Source organism: Coenobita brevimanus, chromosome 108, assembly GCF_032717465.1.
Source record: "Coenobita brevimanus isolate Jiangsu-jjx chromosome 108, ASM3271746v2, whole genome shotgun sequence".
NCBI lineage: Eukaryota > Metazoa > Arthropoda > Malacostraca > Decapoda > Coenobitidae > Coenobita > Coenobita brevimanus.
In genome coordinates, this window is record NC_137061.1 from 9,715,000 (window position 1) to 9,742,745 (window position 27,746).

The following is a 27,746-nucleotide window of genomic DNA, read 5'->3' on the forward strand; positions in this document are numbered from 1 at the left end:
TGGAAGCCTGTGACTGACAGGAAACACAGCTGATGATCCAGTTTTATAAGGACACAAACGCCTACGATGTGGCTACGGTTTCCCTTATGGTGTTTTTTGCTATGAGTCGGAATTGATTTCATGGATACATCTTTTTTCCTACTTCTAAGGCCCGCTGAGATCCCCAGCAACGTCTCAGCTACGATATATTTTAATTATCCTGGTATCCGCTTAGGGAAGCGGCTCTTACGATCAGCTCCCTGAGGTAACTCTGATTCCCAGCCTGTTCGTGTCTAGTAGCTGTCTGAGTTACGATAAAAGGATAAACAAAGAATCTTGTACACAAAACCACTTTGTAGGTAACACAGGGACTTCGTAACACCTCTACCACAGCGATTTATTTTGTATATTACGCCTTAATACTCCCTTGTATGCTTCTGATGTTAACTACCTATAAATAAGCGTTATAGATTTGTTATTTATATCATTCTAATATTGACATAATTTACATCAATAACATACAGGATGCTAAAAGTAATATTCAGAGTTAATCGCTAAAGAAGAAGTGTTACGAAATCTCTAAGCTTCGGGGAATTGTCAATGAAACCCTGTGTTGATAAAGTGAGACCCAGCCAGATGTGATAGGGTCATATCCTCGTAGGTTTAGGAGGCTCCCTGGCAATTCCTCCTTACCAGCTTACTGCTGCACACCACATGTTCAAACTCTCTGGCCTGTTCTTTATGCAGTCTATGGAGGTATTAAAAAGTTTATAAATCACATAAAAGGAATATTGAAGCGGGATGTGCAAGATAAATCGACAAGAAAAGGGTGCTATCAAGCCTCTTGAGATGACTAGAATATGTGCCCGAGGACAATATTGCGTAAAGGCGTGAGAACCCAAAAATGATAGCTGATGCAGTGATTCAAAAACACCTAGTCACTGCCTCATTTGCCCTGACCCTGGTAAGTGGAGTGGTCTTGTCGTGGTATGAGTTTTTCACCTTGATTTGGGCCCAGATTTTTCGTCCTTTCGCACCATATGTCACGAGGTTCAGTAGCAGAAAAGGGCACTGCTACGGTAGCTGCGCACTTTCCATAGCACATCTTCGTAACTAGCATCATATTCTAGTGTTAAGATCTTGTTACAGCTGAGTGACAGAAAAAGACAATGCTGCCACTCCACATACATTCCATAGCACATTTTCGTGAATAGCATTATTCTAGGTACAACCCAGTGGCAGAAAAAGACAGTGCTACGGCTCTACAACATTTTGATAGCTCGCCATCGTGACTATAGTTCTTGCACCAAAACAGCCAAGATTTTCGTCCTTTTGCAGCTTCCTCGTATTTTACATAGCTCAGTGACAGGAAAAGAAAAGTGCTGCGCCTCTGCATCCTTTCCATAGCTCTTAGTGACCAGCACCATATCTAAGGTTAATTCATCGTTACAACTCAGCATTCGAAATGGAGATATGGCAATTTGGGGGGTAAGTTAAAAGTAGTAGTAGCAGTAGTGGTAGTAGCAGCAGTAGTAGTAATATTGGAAGTTGTTGTTGTTGTTGTAGCCCAAGGTTTATCTGAAATGTGAACCCAGTGGACTGCAGGCTAAAGTTGCCCGATTCCTACAGTCCACCATCCTCGTTTGGGGACAATAGGGAGGGAACTGAGATATGTTTTTATCGCCGGGCAGTGAAGCCATCAGGTTATAACGATGCTACCCCACGAGGGCAGCCGTCTTCAGCACCTGTTCACGGTAAGAGAGGCGACCATTACAGCCCCGCTGCAGTCACATGTTACCTTCTTACGGATCGTTACTTGAGCTTGTGAGTACCGTGACTACAGGTATGTGCAGTAACAATCTCTCTCTCTCTCTCTCTCTCTCTCTCTCTCTCTCTCTCTCTCTCGTGCTGTGACATACGTAAGTGCTGTGAGATACGTAAGAACCGGAGTGGCAATTTTCTAACGGTAGTCTACATAGCTTCCCCCAACACACACTATTGTTTACGACGCTAGTTGATGGTCACGTCGCACAGTAACAATAAAAGTCAACAAAAAAGCTTGTGGATTGAACGTCACAATGCGATTTCCTTTAGGTAACACTGCTTATTATCGCCGTTGACCTTAGCACTGAATATTATTATTGTGCTGTTACTTTTTTAATCGTAAGCGTAAATGCTGTTTAATACATAATGACTGACTAAATTTCACACCCCGTGAAGGTAACAGATATACTGTGCGAGATGTATACAGTATGATATATGCAAGTAAACATAATGTGTGTTTTTTTGGCAAGGCTAAATGATAATATGTAGCGAAGCCATGTGCATGCAGTATGTGTTCTCAACCTGCAGGGAATTCCCTTGCGAGGTCTGGGTGGGAGAGGACTGAAGATAGGCCAGTAACGTAAGGAAGGGTCCTCATTTAAGATTATTTGCGATATTATACAGTTCCCTGAAAGATGGAGTTTTTTCCCCCTTAGCTTTACTTTGTAGCGTGTTAGTATAGCATTAAAACCAACCCCCCAAAGTCAGAAGGTCTTCCGGCGGGGAGGTGAGTGGTAAAGGAAAGTAGGTAAGTGAACTGGGAGCGAAACATTCCAGTCAGGTCATCTACATACCTTGTGTTTCTATAAATAACACAGCACATGGTCACGATCACTGGCTATTAACTTGTACGCTGGGGGCGATATACAACCTGACCATACACCTTATACAGTCGATCAAAAAAGTATTGGTGCACTTTTTGTGCGAAGCAATCTAAAACCATGGACGATAGCCATAGGAAAATAATTTATGTTTTTCCTCCCACTGTGAGGAACCTACTCCCACAAGAATGTCACGTATCACTTGCCTTTGACTTTTTCAGGTCAGCATTGTTATTATATTTATAATCAGATATTAATAGACATGTCTTCTTGGGACCTCACAAGCTACATTATATCGGTCATTTCGGCTGTCGATTTACCCCTCATAGCCATACTTTTTTGACCGACTGTACATATGGTTCATTCTTAATATGGCGGAGATTTTCGTCCTGTTGCAGAGGACAATACTACTGCCCTGCATCTTTTCCATTGCACTTCTTCGTGACTAGCACCACATTCCAGTAAAAATCCCTTGCTATAACTCAACATTCAAGGTGGAGGGATTGCAGTTTTTACGCCTAGATCCCCCCAGGCTGAGGATGGCTGTGTCGGTACGGGTGGTGGTGGTGCTGTTGGCGGGGGCACTGGCTGTGGGTTCGAATGGAGAACTCACTCTTAACACCACATCAGATGGGTTCGAAATCAGCTTCAATGCCATTAAGGTAAGTGGAAGTTAAGTGGTGGAGGTTTAAGGGGTAGATAAGTAAGTGCTAATCTAAGTGGTAATCTAAATGGTTGATGGTTAAGTGGCAATTGAAGTAGTGGAAGATTTCAAGGTGTCTAAATGGAGGGTTAAGTTGTAATTTAAGAGGAGAATTAAATATCAAGATGGTGGAGAATTAAGTGGTAACATAAGTAGTGAACGACCAAATGGCATCTAAGTGGTGGAGAATTAAGTGGTGGAGGTTTAAATGGTGGAGGGTTAAGTGGTGGAGAATTAGGTGGTGGAGGATTAACTGGTGGAGGGTTTATTGGTGGAGGATGGAGTGGTGGACGCTTAAATGGAGGAGGGTTAAGTGGTGGAGGATGGAGTGGTGGAGGCTTTAGTGGAGGGTGGCTAAGTGGTGGAGGGCTCAGTGGTGGAGGTTTAAGTGGTGGAAGATTTTGTAGTGGAGGTTTAAGAGGTGGAGGTTTACGTGGTGGAGGGTTAAGTGGTGGAAAACTGATCGCAGGAGTTAAGTGGTAGGAAGGTCAAGTGTCAGGGAGCTGAGGGACGTTAATATTACTTGACTATTCTATCCGTGCCACCACGTGAAGGCGTCTCTCCAGCAACTCGTTCTCGGGCTGAAGGTATGGAGCACATACGTGTATCCACCGAAATATATGTTCATTAAGAACTACCAGTATACAGTACTAATTTCGCTCATTACCATTCAGTTCAAGGTACACAGCTGCATGTCAGTCACTAAGACATTTGTTCCCAAGCCACAGGTACTGTACCTCAGCTGGGAGTGGGTAATGCGCGAACTTTCACCATGGAGGCGGTGGAGGAGGAGGAGGAGGAGGCGGAAGTGGTTATAATTAAAAGCATTGTAGAAAACGGTTTGAGGCTAACAACGATATAGTTGCGGAAATCAGTTTAGGACTTAAAAAAGAACTTAACTGCGGTTGCCGTCACTGCTGTAGAGCGGGATTATAGAGCTTTGTCATTTTTGTTTAAGCTCGAGGGTGTCTCTATATCTTATTTTGCCATCCACGGTTTCATTTTCATTTCTTTCTTTTTCTTTCTTTCTTTTCGCTAGAGAGCTTTTCCGTCTGGTGGTATCTTGTGCGATGTTTGGGGGAACATTCTTTCTCCTAGTGTCCTTTGCCCTTAAGCTCATGACACTCGGACATTTATTTCAATCCTCAATTCCCCTCCCTCGTGTTTATGTATACAGTTGCGGACATGAATTTCGATCTACCTCATAACAGTAAATAAGGAGACAGAGAGCAATGATTTTCGAAAACCAGTGATGTGGTCTTCGTAGCCCAACCAACTTTTCAGAATTCTTTGTAGGAGTTTCGTATCATCTCGACTGAAAAGTGAAGCGATACCCTATTAACGCTGAAGTCCATTGCGTCGTTGCTTTGTTGTCATCGCTAATTCTTCCACCCTGTGTTTACCAGTTCATATTTACTTGTTATATTTCATTCATTCCTGCTTTGCCTTCTAATATTGGAGTTTGTCTGTCTGTCTCTACCCTCTTCCTTAACGAATTATTTTGCGTATTATATCCTGATGTTATCTTGAATGACTTATACTGTATTTCCAGTAGCGACATCGGCTGGATCATTGTCATAAAGAAAAGAAAATTAAAATAAAAGAATATTAATATGTAATAAGGAAACTAAATTGCTGGAGTTGAGACTTCACGAAGTCTCCAAAGCCAGCAATAATAACGGTCAATATTTTCATGATATGGTCATATTATTAGACATGGGAGGCTTCGTAACACCTCTTCCTTTGTTATTTATTATGCATATTACACATCATAATTCTAGTGGGTGCTATTTATATCGTTTTAATATCATCCTAGTTTGTATCAATGACATAGGATAATAAGGTACAATGTGCAGAAAAAAATCGCTAATGAAGATGTGCTACGTAATCTTCAAAGCCACTTAGAGTACGTCCCTATTTGCTGTTCTTTTACCCATTCATCAGATGCGTACACAACAGCACACCCAATACTGTGGCTAGGCTCAGACATGGCCATTATTATTATTATTATTATTATTATTATTATTATTATTCCATTTTTCTTACTCCTGCTCTGTTTATGATTCTTCTTACTCTATTTTTTTATTATTATTGTTCTTATTCCTGCTCTTCTTCTTCTACTTCTTCTTCTTCATCCACCCAACAGATCTTCGAGCACTCCTCAGCAGACCCCATCGTGTGGCTGGGGTCAGGTGTGGCCAACTTCAGCGAGACACACGGCATGTTCCAACTTCAGGATGAAATTATAGACAAGATACCCCTCAGTGACTACACACAAGTATCCACCCAGCCAACCCTCATCCAACTCACCCTGCAGTCACACCTCGATCCTACTTTGACTGTGAGTGAATTTATTTTAATGTGTCTGACTTTGGGCATAAATTTCACAGCCCGTTTCCAAGGCCCAGCAGTCCTCTTACATACTATACACCTCCACATGTCATCACTTCGGCACTAACACCCACTGTCTATATTGAATACACGCTAGGGCCGTCTCATAAAGGACTAATGCTTATTTTAGTTCTTTCACCTTAACTTGGCCCAGAATTTCGTTGTTTTTCGGCTTGTTTAACGTAGCTCGATGGCAGAAAATATAGTGCTACGGGTGTACATCCTTTCCATAGCACCTCTTAGTGACTAGCATCGTATTCTGGGGTTTGTGTTACAACTTAACATTCAAGATGGAGAGATGGTAAATTTAGCCCAAGTTAAGGTGAAAAGAATATAGTACCATTAGTAACACCCTCAGGCTCCTTTAGCTCACTCTCAGCTGAAGAAGTCATCTGGCATTAGGGATACAGAATGCTAGAGTTGTTCTGATCTTGAGAGGGTAGTAGCAGTATTAACAAGCTCAGACTCCTATGACTTACTCTCAGCTGAGTAAAATCGTCTGGTGCTAGCTACAATAAAGCACTCCATCCTCCAGTTTGATTTGGTGGTGTCGGAGGTGAGCAGTACCCAGGTGGACATTTCTACTAGGGCGGTGTACTCAAGGGAAGCATACAATCGCATCTGGGTGAGGCTGTATGCAGACGAGGACGAGAGGGTTTGGGGAGGAGGCGAGCAATACACCTACCTCAACCTCCGTGGCAGATACTTCCCCATATGGACCAGCGAGCAAGGTACAGTACACCCTGCAAAGTTGGACTACACCCTTATCTTCAATATTCATATCAGGTTTTTAGCCTTTTACTAGCGTTGTCATCCCAATCGTTCATCATCATCATCATCATCATCATCATCAGTCATCAATGATCAATCGTCATTTATCATCGTCAATCATCAGTCATCAGTCATCCATCAATTATCAATCATCATCATCATCAGTAATCAATTATCATCAATCACCAATCATCATCAACCATCCATCATCATCCAGCATCACTCATCGTCCACCAATCATCACTCGTCATCAATCATCATCATCTTCTTCATAAACTTTTCATCATCATCAGTCATCATCATCATTAATATTATCACCAGCATCAGTCCTCAGTCATCACTCCAACATAATCGTCACTCATCATCATCACTCCATTTCCCAGTAACCAGTTCGCTGTATATGCAGAACGTGGACATTAGCTGGTATTAGCCTGGGTAAAGGAAGATGACAAGGATCCTACACGTGGTGACGCTTTGCACCCTGTATGAAGCGAAGTAGCTACAGCGTCCTCCCAAGAGTCAAACCTCCTCATACGAATATTCCCATGCACAGTACCTCGCCATAGGGAAGAACTCTGGTCCAACCCAGCTGAGGCGCTGTCTACCATAAGGGGCGTCGGACACACGGTGTATGTACAGTACTGTACCTGTAGGACGGCCCCACAGAAGTTATTTACCTGTATTCGACGGGTCTGCTCGGCCAAACAGACCGGTGTTAGACAACAACAGCAACAACAACAACAAGCTTAAAAGAGAGCTCAAAATGAAAGAGGGTCAGATTCCGCAACTTTTCTTGTGTGTGTACAGGTATTGGTCGTGACGGAGGTGTGATAGCCAACATAACAGACATAGACGGCAATGCTGGGGGCGAGTATTACACTACCTACTGGCCACAGGCGTCATTCCTCTCATCCAGGCGGTATTCCTGCCTTATCCCAGATAGACAGTGAGTATGTTCTTTGTTTTTGTAGCAGGATAAACAAATATAGAAGGCCCGCAGGGTGTAGTGTAGGGAATCTACTTTAGTGTGAAGGACATGAAACTTATCAGAAAGTCTTCGATAGCATTTACCAGGATTATGTGATAAATACTTTTTTTGATAAGTCTAGTCAATCCAGAAGCGTGGTAAAATTGATTTAAGATTTATTGTTAAGTGTATATGAGTAAAGAGTGATCTAGAAGGAAGATGCTGTGTATGAAGGAGGAGTGTGTATACAGAAGGAAATGGTTATGTGTGAATAAAGACAAATGAAGAAGCGGAATGGTTGTGCATAAAAGAAAAAAAAAAAGACAAACGAAGGAAAAGAATGGTTTATACGTATGAGCAGAGACAGATATAGATGGAGGATGGTTGTGTTTAATAAAGATAGATATAGATGGAGGATGAAGAGCAACGCGAGTCTTATACGAACTTATATAATTAAACTTAACTCGTGTTTTTCTGTATCATCATCAATTCATCATCATCACACTTCACACGTAACCTACGAGTATATCCCTACCCAGTCATCTCAGAATTCAATACATCCCTCCCACCAAAAATAAATGTTTAATCTGTTTGCAACCACCTTTCTTTCAACTTTTATCAACGGCCACCTTTTTGTACCGACATAACTATTTTCCCTTTCTGAACGCCTTCCATTTATCTCAGAATCCAGTGCTCGTCAAAATAAATAAATAAATAAATAATTAATCTCTTTTATTTCAGTTACCTGGTACTGAATTTCACAGAGGATTCCCGTCACGAGGTAATGATTCACAATGACGTGTTTCGAGCCAGCCTTGTGTTCGGAGCGTCACTGCTGGAGACGGTGCAGGCAGTGACAACCCACATGGGGCCCCAACCACAGCTGCCTGACTGGGTTATTACTGGCACCACTATTGCACTGCAGAGGGGCACTGATGAGGTATGAGAGAGAGAGAGAGAGAGAGAGAGAGAGAGAGAGAGATGAATGGACGAACAGACTGATAGATAGATAGACAGATAGATAGATACTGACAGGTAGATAATTAAAGATGATAGATAGATAGACAGGAGGGCATCTGTACCGACATGAGAACGTGCTATTTATTTGGGAGATGTGACACTCTCGGTCCGACTCGTACCCAGTCAATGAGTAAGGTCCAAGGATGATGATGATGATGATGATGATGATGATGATGATGATGATGATAATACCCATTTAATGAATAGGGTCCAAGGATAATGATGATGATGTTGACGATGGTGATGATGATGATGATGGTGATGACGATGACGATTAGGCTATATTGACAATGACGATTACGAAGACGATGACGATGATGATGATGATGATGACGATTACGTTGACGATGACGATTACGTTTAGGATGACGATTACGAAGACGATGATGATGATGATGATGATGATGATGATGATGATGATGACGTTGACAATGGTGGTGGTGATGATGATGATGATGATTACGTTGACAATGACGATTACGACGGCGATGACAGTGATGATTATGATGATGATGACGATGATTGCGTTGACGATGATGATTACGACGGCGATGACAATGATGATGATGATGATGATGCTTCTCAGATGCTGTTTTACTACGAGGAGGCCAAAGCTGCTGGCGCCAACGTAAGCGGTATCTGGATCCAGGACTGGTCGGGATACATCCAGACCTACTTTGGACATCGCGTGTACTGGAACTGGCGATGGAACGGTACTCATTACCCAGGTAGGAGGAAGAAGAGGTAGAGCACAGAGATCTGAGTGTCTCGTTGCATCTCTTTCTTGGCGATTTATTTTGCGTATTACACCCCAACTTTCTCTCTGGCTATAACTGGCGATGGAACAGTTCTGAAGTATTGTAAAGCACTGCGACTATTACTACTACCCTACTTCTCCTCTTATTAATGTTTTTTTAATGTCTAATTTGGATAAAGTAATCGAATAGTTACGTGGGAAAGACGTATGAATCCTTGGCCGTATTCTCGAAGGGTAAGGAGACTCCCAAACAACTCTTCCTTAACGATTTATTTTTGGATACGGCTGACCACCATCGTTTTCTACACTATTTACGCAGAGTGTTTTGATATTAGAATGGCTTAGGCAACACAGAAGAGGTAGGCAAGGTGTAATAAGCAAAAAAAAAATCGCATAGAAAGAAGTGTTAGGGTTTCCTTAACCGACAAGAATACCAGCCTTTGTCTACCTCACCCTATCCTGGTCCCGGGCGAGATATGAAGGAGGAGGCGAAGGCACTGCTAATAAAGATACTAATACTAATACCAGTGCTAATACTAATACTAACACCAGTGCTAATACTAATGCCAGTACCACTACCACTAATACTAGTAATAATAATAATACTAATACCCCTACCACTACTAACAAAAATACTTTTACACCAGATTTGGACAAGGTAATCGAGCAGCTACGTGGTGAGGACGTGCGAGTGTTGGCGTACATCAACCCTATGCTGATCGAAGGAGGGGACATGTATGAGGAGGCCAAGGCACTGGGCCACCTCATGACAGACGCCCAGGGAGAGGTGTTCAAACAGGACGTGGGAGGATTCTTGGTGGGAAAAGTGGACCTCATGGCCCCTGATTCTCTGGCCTGGTACAGAGGTTGGTGTTTACATTTTCGAAGACGCCAGATACATGAGAGCAATTTTAGCTATCTTGTTATATTTAATGTTGTTGCAGAAGACATTGAAATACATCCTCACTACACTCAGACCATTAATCTTACAACACCCATTTTACAGGGTATACTCTTATGCCCTGTCCCCACACCCACCGCATTTTCAGCTCATCCCACATATTCCTTTGCTCACCTTACCCTTTTTTTTTTTTTTTTTAATACATTCCCCTCTCCTTCATGGCTTCATGGCTCAACGCAGATCACAAGGTCCATGGATGCACTTTTTTATGTACTCGTATATGAGGCCTTTTCTGAGATCAGCAAAATGGTCTGGAAGTAGCAAGAATAGACAAGTAAAAAAGGCGATCTATTTCAAGGGGATAATCCGCAGACGAGATGGGGGAAAACGTGGTGGACCAGGGACGTGGCAAATGGGTGGCTGATTAGAAGTGACAGTATACAAATAAACATAGAGGTAGTGATGACAGCAGAAAGTAGAGACGGGAGACAGCAGGCAGTACCAACATTAGTGACAATAGTGATGAAGAACATTTCACTCTTCCAGCTCACTGTACCAGCCACATTGCCCCATTTAGCAAAACGAAGTAAAAAAAAATGACATAAGTGATGGAGATGGCAATGATAAGAGACAACACTAACTACTCTTCATTTTGCCCTGTCTAATGTCGAACTAAGATATTCAATTTAGTCTGTTCCCCCTCCCCCTTCCAAATGAATCTTTGAGTGAAAATCTATAAGGAACTTCTCCAATTCGAAATATCACTCCTAAGCCGTACCAACGATATCTCTTCACTTGAACAGACGAGATGGAGAAGAACATGCTTAACCTTGGCTTTGGCGGGTGGATGGCAGACTTCGGCGAGTATACGAGGCTGGATATGTACTCCTCCAACACCGAGTATGACCAGGAGGAAACACACAACCTTATACCTGTACAGTGGGCTAAGTGTAACAGGTAAGTAGTCTATTTGTTGAGAGTCTGTGTGATATGTGTATTGGGGAGATATAACAATTTCGGCCAGACTCGTAACCAGTTAATGAATGAGGTCCAAGGATGATGGTATTCTTCTTGTCCAGCACGTCACAGTCAGGCATCTACGAATACAGCAATGAGAGAGGCGGGAGAAGCGAATGAACTTTTGTTGTTGTCTGTTTTTGTCCGTACATGGCCAGATAGATGAAACAGTCTGTATCGTCCGTGTACACAGGCAAAGTCTATTTTCTATAAAGTGTTCTATATAATCCGGTATTCATGTAAAATTTGTGTTCGATGTAGCTTGTTTATTTAATCAACTTGTGTGCAGGGAGGTGACGGCAAGTACAAGCCAGATGAATAAATTAGTGTTGCCCATGAGATCTGTGTGGTTTTTGTGGTCTGCATGTTCTGTGTGTCTATCCAAGGATTGTATCATGTCACTAATCTATTAAACTCTTATTGTGTACTGTGCAGAGAAGTGAGAGAGGGTGAACACTGAAAACTTTATGATCTGTGTATGCATATACCGGGATGTTGTTAAGGGTAAAGGTTAACTGGATGGGGAGGCACCTTTCATGTGATGTATGTGATTTGCATAACTGTATAGCTTGTGTGATTTGTGTAACTGTATAGCTTGTGTGATTTGTGTAATTGTATAGCTTGTGTGATTTGTGTAACTGTGTAGTATGTGTGGTTTGTGTGTTTATAAAGTCTGTGTGATTTGTGTAACTGTATTGCATGTGTGGTCTGTGTATGTATACAGTACATGTATGAATAATCTCTAATTATGGAGGAATTATACACCCAAATAATTATATTATATATAATAACAGTATAACAGTTTGGCCCAACCTTAGTTTGTGTGTGATCAAAATCTGTGTGCTGTGTCCTCTGTGTGCTGCGCTTATGTATTTATGTAAAGTTTGTGTAATCACTCTAGGCCTGTCTATGTGAATGCTATGAATATGACCTGTTAAGTGTGTATGATCTGAGTAGCTCATGGTCTACAGGGAGGTGGTAGAGAACACAGGCCAGCTGGGTGAGGTGGTTCCCTTTATGCGGTCTGGCGGTCTGGGCTCGTCCACATACCAACTACTGGCCTGGGCGGGGGACCAAAACGTCGACTGGTCTTTTGGAGACGGTCTGCCATCAACCATCATTGCTGGTGAGATATAGACCCTATTCTAAGTGATTTTGGATATATCGTAACACCTGTTAATGAACAATTTATCTGGCATAGTACACCAAAACTCTTTCATGTTATTGATGTGGTTTAAATATCGATACATATTACGTAACTAACCGGGAACATTAGAGTAAAGTTCCACATGCAGAAATAAGCTGGTGAGGAAGCGTTGCCTCCTTAACCCGATAATAATACAAACAATGGAGCTCCTGTTGTGGTCTCAGTCTTATATGGACGCGAACCCGGTGGACTGCAGGACAAAGTTTTCCTTCTGCAATTCACCATCTTCCTTTCGGTGGACAGGGAAGGGATCTTAGGAATGATTGTATAACCGAGCAGTGGAGCCACTTGGTTACATCGGTGCCCCCACATGATGGCGTCCGTCTCCACCATCAAAGAAATCCTACAAGACAAAATTAAATCTTGCTATCCTTGTCAGCGCTGAGCCTGGCTGTGAGCGGGATGGGTGTGACCCACTTCGACATCGGGGGTTATACGACTCAAGCGCCTGTACTTGTGAGGACCAAAGAACTGCTGCTGAGGTCTGCTGAGTATGCTGTGTTTACCCCTGTTATGCGCACACACGAAGGTGAGCTGGATCTCTCTCTCTCTCTCTCTCTATCTCTCTGTATATATATATATATATATATATATATATATATATATATATATATATATATATATATATATATATAATCATCTACATATCAAATGCAGTTATGAGGTATACAGTAGATTATTCTCCTACATTCAGTAGGTGATATTTGTTATTCAGATCATAATTGCTACCGAGTCTAGAAGAATCGCTGTAACAAAAGGTTAAAACTGTTACTCATTTATAAGCATTATTTTCTGTGGTACACACCATAATACAGGAAAAAAAGCAATTATTTTTTAGTCTATTTGTTAAGCAAATATTGGGGCATGGTGGTAAAAACATTTATTATCATACCGTTGTAAATTAGTAGTGGTGGGTGTAGCTCCTGGTACGTCTGAAACGTGAGCCCAGTGGACTGCAGGCTGATTTGACCATTCTGCAGTCTAACATCCTCCTTAATGGGTGATAAGATTGATGATCGTTAATGAGTTAATGACCCTCGCGCGGTCGATAGGCATAACTGTGACCCCTCCTGTACTTTTAGGCAACAAACCCGACCACAACCACCAGTTCTACTCAGACGAGGACACCCTGCTGCAGTTCTCCCGCCTCACACAGATGCACGCCCGCCTTCACCCATACACCCGCTCACTACTCCAAGACCTCCAAGCCACAGGTGAGTCCGGGACAGGTGGCCAGCTAAGTCAGTTTCAATATAGAGGTTAGTCCGTATGTAGTACTTCTCATCCACACTGCCAGGCTATTTCTCGTGTGTTGTGGGTACAGCTCAGCGTTATCAGTGTCTCTCCTGCCTCATTTATTCATTTCCTACTCCCTCTGCCACACCTACGCCCACACCAGCAGACTTAACCATCCCCACAATACATAAGATACTGCTAGGTGAGTTTCTAGTCGAACGCTATTTCCGGACCACCCCGTATTTAGGACATCGTGGCGTATGATTTATGCACTGATGAGGTGAGTATCGTATCCCAACCGTCATCATTCGTAACCACACCAGATCTCACGTCCATTATGCCTTTTTCCCTCTTACTTAACCTAAAAGTGACAGCTCTCCATCATAAATACAAAGTTGATACAGTGGATTAACTCTAGGATGTGATGCTATATTCCTTTTACTTTAACTTAGCCTAAAAATGGGATGCCACCATAGTGAATTCTGAGTTGTAACAGTGGATTAGCACTTGAATATGATGCTGGCCATGAAGAAGTGCTATGGAAAGGATGTAGAGTTATAGTATTGTATGTGTCTGTTATTCGTTTATATGAACTAAGCTGCAAAATGACGAAAGCTTGGTCCAGTATGAAGCAAAGTGGGTATTGTCACGTGATAAGTTATGGAAAGTATACAGACCAGTTCGCAGAGTCACAGTGTTCATTTCACTCTCACTTGACTTAAAACTGGTGTCTCTTCATCTTAAATGCCAAGCTGTCATAATAAACTAACAGTAGAATATGAGACTAGTCATAAAAAAGTGCTGTGGAAAGAATGTAGAGCCGCACTGTCTTTTTCTGCCACTGAGTTACATCAAATACTCTACAGAAGGATGAAAATTTCAGCCAAGTAAAAGTGAAAGAATTATAGTTACATAAGGGTGCTGACCACAAGTGAGTTATTGTCGATTTCTCTTCACTTTACAGAACTGGACTCTTTTTACTATTTGAATACTCAGTCGTGGTTGCATAAAATTCTATGCGCCTTAGCTATGAGGTAGACATGAGTCTCCTTGATTACTAGTTAAATTCACACCTCACATTTGGCCATCAACTGAGCTAAAACAGTGTAGACATTTTGACAGGCTAGAACAACTGCTCTATTTTTTTTTTTTTTTTTCACCTCAGCTTGTCCCAGAGTTTCGTTCTTTTGCAGCTTATTTCATGTGGCTCAGTGAAGGAAAAATAAAATGCTACCGGTATGGCTCTACCGCACATCCTTTCCACAGCACTTCTGGTTGACTAGCATCACATTCTACTGATGATTCACTGCTACAGTTCAGCGTTCAAGATGGAGAGACGGCAATTTTAGTCAATTTAAAGTGAAGCAAGTGCGGTGGTGATGTGGTTTGCAGGTACCCCGGTGCAGCGCCCTCTCTTCCTGGACTTCGAAGGTGATGCTGGGTCCTGGGACATGAGCTATCAATATTTGTACGGGGCCGACTTGTTGGTGGCGCCCATACTCTATAAGGGAGACGTGAGTAGTATGGAGACAATTATGTTTTCTGATTAACTAGCCGAAGTGTGTGGGTGTGGGTGTGGGTGTGGGTGTGGGTGTGTGGGTGTGGGTGTGGGTGTGTGTTACGACCGTTACAACGTCCAGAACTACGAGGAGGAGAAGGAGGAGGATGATGATGGCAATAATTATGATGATGTTCGTGTTGATAATAAAACTGACAGTGATAATGGCAAATACAATAATGATACTGATGATGTACCGTTCCCACAGGTGACCCAGACGGTGTACCTGCCTGGCGGTGCGTCGTGGGTGCATCTTTGGGGAGACGGTACCGCGGTGTCGGGTGGTGCCAATATCACAGTATCCGCACCCATGGGCTACCCGCCGGTCTTCTATAGGCACGGATCAACATGGACGGCACTGTTCCAGGAAATTAGTCAAGAGTTTGGCAGTGGAGGGCGATGGGCTCTCAAGCAGTAGTCGTAGGGTAGTTGAAATAGTCGTAGGGTGGTCGTTGTAGTCGTACGAGGCTTACGAGCACCTCTTGTTTACCTCTTGATTTCTACATACGGTACCTTAATATATTCTCGTCTCCTTAAGAGGCTAGCTACCACCTCCCGCTTATCTGTTAGGTATCTCCCAGCACCTCTTTCATAGGTATTTTCTTCTATTCTAGCTAAAGAGATAAATAAAAAAATAGAATTTATGGCATTCAAGGAGTGTAACTCAATAAAATTCAGGAAGTATATTTCTCCGTACCCACCCGCCAGACTTCACGCCGTATTAATAAATCTTCCCTAAACTTAACCTGTGTGTAAGCTCCCTTGTAAATACGACTGTCCTCATTCACACAGCTACTACACAGTTCACAATCCAACTGAAGCGAATATTTGTGTGAAAAAAATATACAAAACGAAACAAAATAAAACGCTCTGTGGAAATAAATTATGGAGACTAAAATAAAAGGATCTTCCACAAATTCGGGCTTTACCATTTCATTTCAAGCGCACCATTTTTATTCTTGTTGCCTCCATATATTTTTTAAATACTTTGGGGAGATCTTTTACAGGGCAAGGTAGTGAAACACTCTCCTTCTAACATATCCATTGCCGTTGGTGCGAGATGGCAAGTTAAAAAATAGCCTAAAAATGTAAAATTATAAGTACTCTCTTCAAAGCAGCCTTGCAGTGTTATTGTTGCTGTTGTTGCTGTTAGTAGTAGTAGTAATAGCAACGGTGGTGTTGTGGTGGTGGAGTAGTAGTAGTATGCAGTTGCCACATTCACTCTATTTCCTCCATTTGCAAAGTATTCCAGGGCATGTCGACAGTGCATTAGTTAGCACATTCAGTTCGCAAGTGGAAGAACTCGAGTATGATTCTCAGGCTGGTTAGACTTAATGAACTCTATCTACTTTCCCATAGTCTCTGCATATTCGGGAAACAACGATTTTTACGGGTCACATTCTAGAGGAAGATTGAGACTAGGTAAATTTTGATGGTTTTCCTAATGGCCTAAGTGTAATCTTTCTTTTTCTATTTCTTCTTCCTCCTCCTCTTTGTATTGTTATTATTATTATTATTATTATTATTATTATTATTATTATTATTATTATTATCATTATTCAACTCAGATATCGGCTTCTGAATTTGCACCACACTGTTAACGTACTGTGGCACAAGAGGCTTCACAGTACCTCTCCCGAAGCAATTCCTTCCACATTAGGCCTTAGCATTATCTTGTATGTTTTTTTTCTTTTACCGATCCAGCGAGCGAGGTGAGCAAGAACACTATTAAATGGATAGTTGGATGGGAACGCCAGTACCTTGCACACTTCCTAAACTGATGTCTCTCTCTCTCTCTCTCTCTCTCTCTCTCTCTCTCTCTCTCTCTGGTAAAGCTACAGTAGGTCTATGCGCATCTTTGAAATGGTTATGAAAAAATGAGAGGCGTTATTTAAGTGACCTTTATGAAAATTCCCCAACATACTGCAGAAAAAAGCAGAAAATACCCAAACTCAGCACCCAAACTGTTATTTCGGGGACTATTAAGGTATAAAAGCTGCAGATATAGGCCTACTCACATCACCGAAGAGCTTATGGCAAAAATGATAGGTTTTGTGTCGTTTCTCTAAATTTGCCACCATGTTGATGGCACCGAAATCGCCAGACTGAGCACCAGAGTTTGTTTCAGACGCTGTGAAGGCTACACCAGATCTACACACATCGCACAAACGGTTTTGAAAAAGTAATGGGTGTTACGTGAAGGACTTAACTAAAAAACAGCCACCATGTTGCTGAAAAAAGCACCAAACTGAGCGCCAAAACTACAGGATATTTCGGAAATCTATTAATGCTACAATGGATCTTCGCACACATACGAAAGCTCATGGAAAAATAGTAGGTGTTAAACAGTAAGTCCTCATCAGCAACATACAAAAAGATACGAGGGACATTATGCAGGATAAATCGCAAAGGAAATAGTGTTACAAGGCCTCCCATGTCACCGAGAATGCGGAACTATTGACGTTGCCCTACCTTAAACCATCCACCTTCTCCCTTTCCATTCACATTCATGTCCTTTTAGTCATCTGATATCTTTTCACTACACTTTAGGGCCGTATTCTAAGTGGCTTGGGAGATTCCATAACACACTTTTCTTATCGATTTATTCTACACATTAATCCATGATTACAAGGGACATTTTCGAAAAAATTTTGATTTTAGATTTTCTAATGTATTCGACATAAGAATATTCGAAAATTTTCACAAATTATTTAGGAATGGCTCACCGACGGTTGTGTTCACGTTAGCAGGAGAGACTTCCAGCAATAATCGGTGTCAAATGCATGCTAATATACTATATTTAATTACTCAAAATATAGTATAACTTGTCATGAGCCGCCACAACAAAGTGACAAGCTGAAGGAGACATGGCAGGCAGTCGAAGTAATGCTGTTCAGGGAGGCAAGGGAGCAAACACACAGGTAAATGAAGTTAATACCAAATACAACTAACAGTGAAATGCCTGGAGGTGGAACTGAGATGACAAGCTCCTGTAAAGTTATTGGATTTTCATGCACTGACACGTTTCATGGTCGGTGGTGGCGACCATCATCCACTCATTTGATGTAGTACTGCCTACATCTTCCTTCACCTTTACCATTCTTTCTCAGTGTTTGCCCTCCTCTCTTCCTCTTCCTGCCTTTCCCTCCTGTCACTTTTAATACTCTTCTTTCCACTTCAAGCAACTCTACACTGAGTGACAGGCCTAATGCTTTTCTGTAACCCAGAAAACCATTTACAGTTCTGGGTGGTAACCATATCACCATATATCGGGGTGATGTCGACCATACTATGGTGACCCTGCTAATGGGGAGGAGAGACGTGAATGTGGCATCCACCCAGAAACCAAACCTCTACACTTTTCCTCCCGCCTTCCTGCGGCGAGGCACGTTCTACAAAAGGGGAACATCAGGTCACAGTACTAGATGGCCCTGCAGGGGCGGTTGCTTGCCTGCAGTCGATGGGTCCGCTCGACCAGACATTCAGCAGTTTGTCAACAACAACTTACACGTTTACAATGGCGTCAGCACCCGACAGAAGCTCATACCTGTTTAGAGAAACCTATTCTTCATGCCAAAATCAAATGCAGTGCCGACACATGGGTCTCTCTCACTGTATACGAATGTCCGTGCTTCACTGTGCACTCCTTGTAGTTTACGCATGTTGGATTTATCAGTAGTTACGAGTGGAATACTCGATGATGGGTAAAATCAGAGTTTTGATTAAATGCAGTTTCAGATTGTCGGGTAAGTTATGGAGTTTTCTCAACCCTTTTACGAGGTAATGCCTGACGTCCTTTCCCCACGATCTCTTTTATGCGTTGGTTGATGCCTGGTTGTTAAAGTTTGCCCGAAGATTTTTCCATTATTTTGGTATGGTATTATTTCGCTTTCGACAGTTACTTCCTCTGTCGTTTTTACAGCCATCGTAATACTTTGAACTTGGTTTGTTTTGATTTTTTGTTTTCTTTCGTACATATTTAATTGATATATTTCTCCTGTTACATTTTAGGCCATTAAATACCGTGACTTTCCCGGATGAGTAATTGTTTTTGTGATTTCATCTGCAACCTGTATATTTAAGTTGGATGGGTGTGGAGGAGGCATATCATTTGTATAAGTACTATAGTGTTGGTGCAAGAACTCTGCCTTGAGGCACACCGCTTCTGATCTTGAAAGATTCTCTTAAGTAGTTGTTTAACTTTATTCTTGCTTTTCTGTCACATACAAAGTCACAATGTTTCATGCATATAGTCAGGAAGATTTAACTGGAATATTTTATACATCAACCCTATATGCCAGACCTTATCGAATGCCTTTTGAACATGTACTACACAGAAATGTTCCTTCTTGCTGTGAGTTCATTCTTTCGTAAATTAAAGCAAGTGAGGTAGAAGTTCCTCTTAGATTCCTGAAGCCATGTTGGGATGGTGGAATAGTGTTGTTTTCTTCTAAATATTACTAAGTCTTTTAGCTACAGTCCTCTCTAGTAATTTACCCGGCACCTCCAACCGTGAGATCGGTCTATAAAATTTACTGCATATAGACAAGATTTATTTGGTCTCTGGAATCGTGTTAATCAGTGTTGTTTTCAAACTGTCAGAGAAACAACCGATGGGGATAGTGGCACTGAAAATCTCAACAAGCCATCTTATCGCTTTAGGTGGTAGTTCTTCTATAACCTATTTATGTATGCCGCTCATACCTGGGGAATTATTCTTGGTGCTTTTAATTATTGTAGTTAACTCATTAATCGTAATTCGTCTTGTTACGATGTTACTGTTAACGAATCTGTTTGCATCTATGTAAGTGAATGGATGGGTTCTCTTCAAGCTTGCTCTTAGGTAGTCTTTGATCAAATTCTCGTGGTCCAAATCGAAATTCTCGTATTCTTCCTTACTTATTTCAGATATCTTTTCCCAGGTAGTACGGAAAAACTCCTTTTCTTCCTCTTCAGCAAAAATATGCGCTCAGGTATAAGGTACCCAGTAATATTATTTTTGTGTCCTGATATATTTTTCACTATTCTCCAGAATTATTTTGGTAGTTTGTATAAAGCAATATGACTTTACATTTTTCCTCCCAGTTTTCTTCAGCTTGCGTTCAACATTCTTGTGTTTCATTTTCAAATACTGACATCTTAATAGTCTGTGTTGAGTCTATCCTGCTATTTTTGGATCTTCATACAGCTTTCAATAAGATATTTGTATAGATATAACAGCTCCTGACATTATCCTTTTTACTATTGTACTATGGCGTTTCGTTGGTATGCTCCTTTCAAAGGCAACTGTTATTGTATTATATACCACTGGTCCAGCCTCTCATTTTTGTCTTTTTCCTTTCCCTCTAAAGATGAATCTCCAGGTAGATTATTCTCTAAGAAATTTCTAAATAAATCCAGATCTGTAGCTGCATAAGTAAAGGATGTAGAGGGAGGTTCTGTGGTGGGCCTTGCAGTTATGGTTACTGTTAATGGGATGTGGTCTGAAGTTGTTAATGGCCCAGGAGACGTTGTTATATTAAGGTAAGCTTTGTTGTTGGTCAAGACAATGTCGAGCGTGGAGACTGGTTTAACTCCTACAATTGCTGGAAAATTTGGACCTTGATTTATTAATTTGTTGGTGTCTTGCAGTCTTTTCAGCCCTCATCACACATTATTTGTAGTGCTTTGTCCTAGAAATGGATATTTTGCTTCTAAGTCCCCTATTATGTAGGCTGAGAGAATATTGTTCATGAGCCTATGAGAACTGGGATATGGTAAGTAAGGTCTTCTCAGTGGTAGGTTTGTATTTGAGATATTGATGGGCCTAAAGTTGTTTCAATTGTTGTGTTAATAATATCTGTATTGAAGTCATCATCCATTTTGTGTTTCAGGGGTTTCTTAATTAATATGGCTGATCCGTCGTTCAGTTCTTCACTAGTGTTCACGGTGTATGTTACAGTCATGTATTTCTGGTTGATTTCTCAGTTTAGTTTCAGTGTTGTTTAATAAGATAATGTCAGGATTTGAAGTCTTATAAGTATTAGTCATTTCATGTTTTTTATTCTGCCATTGGAGAACACTGTGTTGTATGATTTTAACTGTGTCCTTTAACATGATTATGAATACTGAGATCCGAGTCTTGGGTCCCCATTTTCTGGAAGTGTTCTGTCCCTTGTTAATCTAGATCTTATTTTACGGAATGTGCTGTCATTAACTGTTTTGAAACAACCTTTTAGGTCTACCTCATTGTTGGCGATTAAGTTCATGAGTTCATCTTCGATGATGCTGTGATTCAGGTATGTGTATTTATAGTGATTTTTTATTCCATCAAATAGAATTGTCGTTGTTACGTTTCCTCTGGGGAATTTTCTTTTTTCAGATGCCATAATACAGAGTCCGATGTCAGTTCCAAATACTTTCTCCAGTGATGGTACTTCTTCTGTCTCTTCAATAGTGCTTATTCGCTTTTCATTTCCTTGTTGGTCTTCTTGTTCTCCACGATCTGGTTGATTGGTTGGTGTCTCTGCAGTCCTACTCCTGAGGAGCAGGTGTTGTGACAGATGTCATTAAATTCAAAATTTTCCTTGATGGAGGATTTTCTGGTGCCATATACTGAGGTAAATTTGTTTTTCATAAGCCTGATGTTTAATTCTTGGCTGCAAGTTCCTGGTTCTGCCATGTTTGTCTAGTGAGTCTCGAATTTACACATGATGATTAAGGCCGTCGTGTTTTTGTCTACTGTTACTTTTGCATATGTGGCAGTTTTGTTTGTGTTGTTAGCCGTAGTTTCTTGTTGATTGCATTTGTTTTTATTGCCTCCTTCATTTTGGGACACTTCATGGCCAAGGCCTCATGGCTTACTTCATAATATATACAGCACTTAGTGGGTGACTCGCAGTCCTTCAAGATGTGACCTTTGGTGGCACATTCCGAACAATCTTTATACTCATAGGTTTAGAACATCTAGAGGTGGGATGATCTAATGCATATCACCTCATACAAGTTGTTAGTAGTGTGTACGTCTCCCTCTTTATTTGATGATGAAGGATTCTATGACAGTATATTATTTTTCCACTATCCAATGCCTTCTCTGCACATACTGTCTGTTTAAAGACTATCTTTAAGATGTTGTCTTTAGGAAATTTGATTACTTTTCCACTTTATGTTCAGCCCATGCATTTTTTTAATCGTTATCAAATCAGCGATGTTTTGCTCTTCATTTTGGTAAACGTGGTCATCTATTCTGAAGAGGATTATTGTTTTATTGGTCTGTGCTTCAGGAGGCACCATGGGGTTAAAGTCATATCCAGTGAGTGCAGTGTGACATTCGTCCTTGAAGACAGTGCCAATGTCCTCATCCTTGAAAGAAAGGACAGTGTACCCATCATCTATCGTAATTACCCTTGTGGCATAGATTTGATGGTATGACAGGACTGCTGGCAGTTTAACTTAAGTATTTTTCAGTCGGGACTGGAGATGTCTAATTTTTATTCTGGCTATCCTTGAACATCTCTCAAGCAACAGTTGAAGGTGCCTTGATGCCCCCTTACGGAGTGCCTCTAGTTCTCTGTGATCCTTCCTACTCACTTGGGCTAACAGGCCCCACAACCTGCCCCGCTCGAAAGAAGGTGTGGGTTCTCCCACAAACAGGCAGAGGACCTACGTCACTGGGAAGCCTATCCCTACTGATAATAAACAGCCCTGACCGCCTCCCATGATTCCCCCCCCCCTCCTTGTGGCACTGCCCGCGGAGTTCGTCGTCGTACTACAGGCGGTCGTCTACTAGGGCCAACTGAGGCACCTCCATCAACAACACAAGACAGAGATACAAAGTTCAGCCAGAGTTGCCTTCATTTATTAGTAGTTCAGTACTGGTAAATTTGGCAAAGTCTCGAGTGTCCAAAGCTCGGAAAAACACGGAAAACATTCTTTTGTTCTGTAGATAAAGTCCAAACTCGAGCACTTGTAGCCACAGGAGTAAAAATGGGGGAGGGCGGTGATGATTCGGCCACTTTTTCGAAAAAAAATCATAATAAATAAAGTTTAAGAAATTCTTAAAATCTGCTTATTCCAAGAGGAAGCCACATCTTTTGGCTCTTTTGTGTGCTATTGTCAGTTCCTAAACTTACGTCATTTCTTGGCAGTAATCCAAACTCTTAAGGTCTCCAAAATGGCCGAACCATCCCTCTTGGTGTGGATGATTCGGCCACTGGCGTTGGATGGTTCGGCCACCATGTGGGATGATTTGGCCACTTGCCTCTGGGGCTCAATTAAAGAATTAAATACAGTAGGAAAATTAAGAATCAAATTTTCATCTGTGCTGACATGATTTATTGGCTTTATTTTTACCTAAACAATCTCCTTTTATTGAAACAAGGAACAAACAATCTCCTTATAATGATATTAAATGGCTCTACTCTTGCCTATCTCTGATAAAATAAAACTATAATTTTGTGAAAGAAAATATCCGAGTCAAATGAAAGCTACTTCTCTTACATGCTGTTTACTCTTAACGCATTTTAAATCCAGTGAAACAAAAATCCAAAGTTGTAATACCTTTGCCTTCGCTTAGTGCTTTGTGAAACTGGTTCAGGTAATACTCCAATTATAGCGTTTCTTGAAACAGAAGCTTCATCAATTTCTGAGGGAAAGTAGAGAGAGAGAGACAGACAGAGACAGAGAGACAGAGACAGAGAGACAGAGAGAGAATATGTAATTTTATAGAAAAAAGGTAATGGGATGAGTCTGTTATGATGTGGCAGGGGTAAACCAGCTCTGCTGTCGGGGCCCTGCTGCAGATGTCACTGATTACATTGCGCAGTTGACCTTTGTGCGGTGTGGTGCGGTGAGGATCAGTCCGTTCTCCCCTTTGGGGCTAAGATGCGAATGAATGTGTTTGAATGGATGAGTAAATGGGGAGTGTGTCGTCCTGTCTCGGCTACCTCCCTTTCCTTGGGGGAAGCAGCCTAGGTATATAGATAGATAGATAGATAGGAAAAAAATCGTTAAATAAAGAAAATAAATCATTAGATAATTATGAGAGATGGTTCGGCCACCTGGCAACCCTGCCGAACCATCCCTCACTTCAAGTGGCCGAATCATCCCCCATGTATAAAGATGTACACATGGTGCCCCGAAACCCAGAGTTCATAAGCTGTTCGAGTGTTATCTACTCTCACGTCGCCTATAGACAATAAATGTTATTTGCACTATATATGGATAACAACCCTGAAGTATTAATGGAGCTACTGCTTACGTTGGATCACCGAAAAAGTACATAGGGGTCATGAAAAATCATAAAATCTAACCTGATGTTGCTGTTTCCCGGCCAACCAAAACAAAAACACATGTGCCATTTGTTGGCAAGATCACGCAACTTCATGTGAAATCTCAATGATCTAGGTCCCCTACATTATTCAGGAAGGCCAGTGGCCGAACCATCCTCCTGGCCGAACTATCACTGCGCTCCCTAGACTCCTCAAAGTTCCAATTCTTGGTAAATTGTTAGAAATGTTCTATATCAGATGCAGAGTTGATGCAAAAACTCCTTGATTGGCACAAAATCCACACCAGTACTAATGACAGAGTCCCAGAAGTGCTCCAAACTTCGTTAAACATGAAAAATTGCTCCTTTATACCAGAGCATAAGTCCACAGAATAATTGAGACTAACTGGAGCAACGAGTCTGAAGCAAGTGGAGCAGAGTTGTTTCCAGTGTGGCAGCCAGTGAGTGAGTTGCCTGACAGTGGCTAGGTGAACTCGATCACTTCTGGTTAAGGATATATATATACCTTTTATGGGTGGATGTGGATCTGGATCAATGGATGTCAATTTAGATATAGTGTTCCGAGTGAGGTGCTCTTATTGTCCTGCGCGCGTGAAATGGATATGTAGGTGTTTCTGCACTGTCATAGCTGGAGTGTCTGAAGGAGGGTTGTTACTGAAGAGGCACCTGTACACATGGGGCACATTGTTTATACGACTGTCATGTGGATGAAATGGGTCTCTGGGTTGTATTCTATGTGGTATAGGACACTTGTGCAGAGCAGCTCTTTCCTGCTTAGTTCCTCTCAGTATCACCTACTTTATTGGTGCTAGCTATGTCAGTTATTTATTAAGCTACATAAATACCATATGCGGGAATGCTGAGGTGTAATTTGCAAAATAAATCGCTAAGTCAGAAGTGCGATGTAACATGTAGAAAATCGGGTTTCATTTATAGGCAGATTAATGAATCTATAGACTTTGCCTAGATTTAGATACGTAAAAAAAATATATATATATATATATAAATAAATAAATAAATAAAAACTATACGGCAATCATTGCAAATTCCATTGCTCGGCTTAGAAAAATAAACTATAGTTTACCTTAACAGTAAACCGTTTTCTCTAACAAGCATTAGAGAAAATGTGAATATTACAGGGCTGCCTTGCCATACTTTCACAGTATTATATTTTTCTCACTTGGCTGTGTGACTCTCATTCCTGCTTGTTCTTTCGCAACAGTGTTTCCTAGACTATTGAAACTTGTACTGAATGGCAAATAAAGAGCAAGATGAAAAAATACTGACCTCATCTCTGTTCCTCATTTCCCTTCTAAAAACGTTCCGGGTCTTACGATCAGCAAATCCCAAGCAACTCTCTTCTTCACCCTTTCTCCCGTCTCCCCTCTCTTCTTGACTTAACTCTCCTCTCTTCTCCTTCCTCCTTTCCCCTTCCCCTCTTTTTTTCTCATCTCCTCTCCCCTCTCCTCCCCTCCCCTCCTCTCCTCTCCTCTTCTCTCCTTTGTCTCCTTTCCTCTCTCCTTCCCTCTCGTCTCCTTCTGTCTCCACCGGGCGTGTGCCAACCTCTTTGAATTTTCATACTAAAAGGGCCATAGGGTGTTCTCGTCAACTTATGTGCTAGGGTTATAGGCACCTCTAATTCTGACCAGTTTAGGCTATCTCTGTTAGGTTACTTACGCAATCTATGTCAATAATACAATGGAAAAACTACATTCAAGGGCAAAAGGATGTAGCCTAATATTCAAAATAAGTCAACATGGGAGCAGCAAAGGGTGTGGGGGGGGGGGATGGAGGGAATCAATTGGCCTCGGCGCGAAGCCACTTAATCATTTTTTTTTTTTAATTCACTCAGGTATTAATTAATGCTGTCTTTACTGTTCAGCTCTAGGTACATTTTTCTTTCTTTTTATCTAGATGGGCTCCTATTATATTCCAAGCATCTGTATCTCAAGAATAAGTTTAACCAAAACTCAGCCAGCTCCCCCCAGCCCATAACAAAATCCTACCTGCGCCCATGTAAATCGCTAAGGAAAAGGTACTACGAAGCCTCTTCACAATTCTGTTCATATTATCTTTGGCAAACCCCTTATGTCCTATCTTCAGGTGAGTTTATTGAAGTTAAGCGATTTTTTAAAAATAGGTTTTTAGGTCGACTTCTCGCCCTAAGAACACTAGCTACTGAGCGGGGTCCTCTTTCGAGATCAGAACTAGAACACACAACAAGAGGACAGGGCATAAAAACTCGGCAGACCACTAGTACCCATATATTGCCTCAAGTTGACTTCCTTACAATATATATACAACTGTATACAATGCAAGACACAGGGACAGCGTCAGGCTTCAATACAAGACAGTTACTGCACATCATACATACAAATGTAATCACCAATAGCTACAATGTTCACTAATAGTACACAGGGGCGAGGCACAGGCTATGTAGTCTTTTTCTGGGGTGGGGGTGGAGCCGTGGCTCCGTCCTGGGGGGGGGGGACTCCGAGGGAACTCTGCGGGAGTGTGTAGGTCACCACCGTCGTTGGGGAAGAAGTCGCGTCCCCGTGGCTGGAGGTGGTATGTGTCTGAGGTGGAGGTCCAGTGTTTTGGTGTGAGGTGGCGAAGGAGGGTGGTGTAGTGGTGTGTGATCTGGTTGGGTTTCTGGTGTGGGGCGTAGGTGATGTGGAGGTGTGTGGTGTCTGCAGGAGGATCGAGGTGGAGTAGTTGAGGTGTCCCCCGGATTCGTTGGCGATATCCTTGTGCGGGGGACCAGACGGCGCGTCGTACCTTCATTTCTGGTGGTGGAGGGTGGCTGACGTCTCCTGGCTGAAGGCTGGGGACGTTTGAGGCGACCTGGATTTTAGGGGGACGTTTGAGGCGACCTGGATTTAGGGGGTGGTTGGTTTGGTGGGTGCTGGGGGCGTTGGGCGGGAGAGCCACCTGGAGCTGGTAGTGACGGTGGTGAGGACGGGTGTGGTTGAGGATGCGGATGTATATTTAGCTGGTGGGTGGGAGAGCCGGCTGGATCTGGCAGTGGTGGGGGTGAGGAGGGGACGTGGTGAGGCGGCCTGGCGTGGGAGGGTGGTTGCTTGTCTTGATGGGCCGCTGCGGCTAGGGAGCCCCCCCATACACCATCCACTTACCCCCCGAGGACTTGTGGCGACCCTGCGGAACACCCGCCCCTATACTACTCACCGAGCGCCCTACCTCCCACGCCGGGCCGACACCTGAAGCTCCCGGCATAGGCCTTCCTGTCCCATGGGCCTCTCCTCCACTCCGCCGGAACTGTGAGTAGTAGATTCCTGTTGGTGCCCCTCCCAAATCCCTCCCCAGTG

General features: G+C 42.1%; 1 protein-coding gene across 1 annotated transcript; it reads left to right on the forward strand.

Annotated features, from left to right (window-relative positions):
• The first annotated feature begins 883 nt into the window (after positions 1-883).
• On the forward strand, positions 884-15,570 carry LOC145416967 (sulfoquinovosidase-like). Its single transcript, XM_080285814.1, has 15 exons — positions 884-943; positions 3,119-3,286; positions 4,002-4,055; positions 5,474-5,668; positions 6,254-6,449; positions 7,297-7,435; positions 8,198-8,396; positions 9,063-9,204; positions 9,881-10,099; positions 10,938-11,091; positions 12,123-12,277; positions 12,738-12,887; positions 13,441-13,572; positions 14,987-15,108; positions 15,361-15,570. Exons 1-15 carry the CDS (start codon positions 884-886, stop codon positions 15,568-15,570), a joined length of 2,295 nt encoding a protein of 764 aa, XP_080141940.1.
• Positions 15,571-27,746: the final 12,176 nt, after the last annotated feature.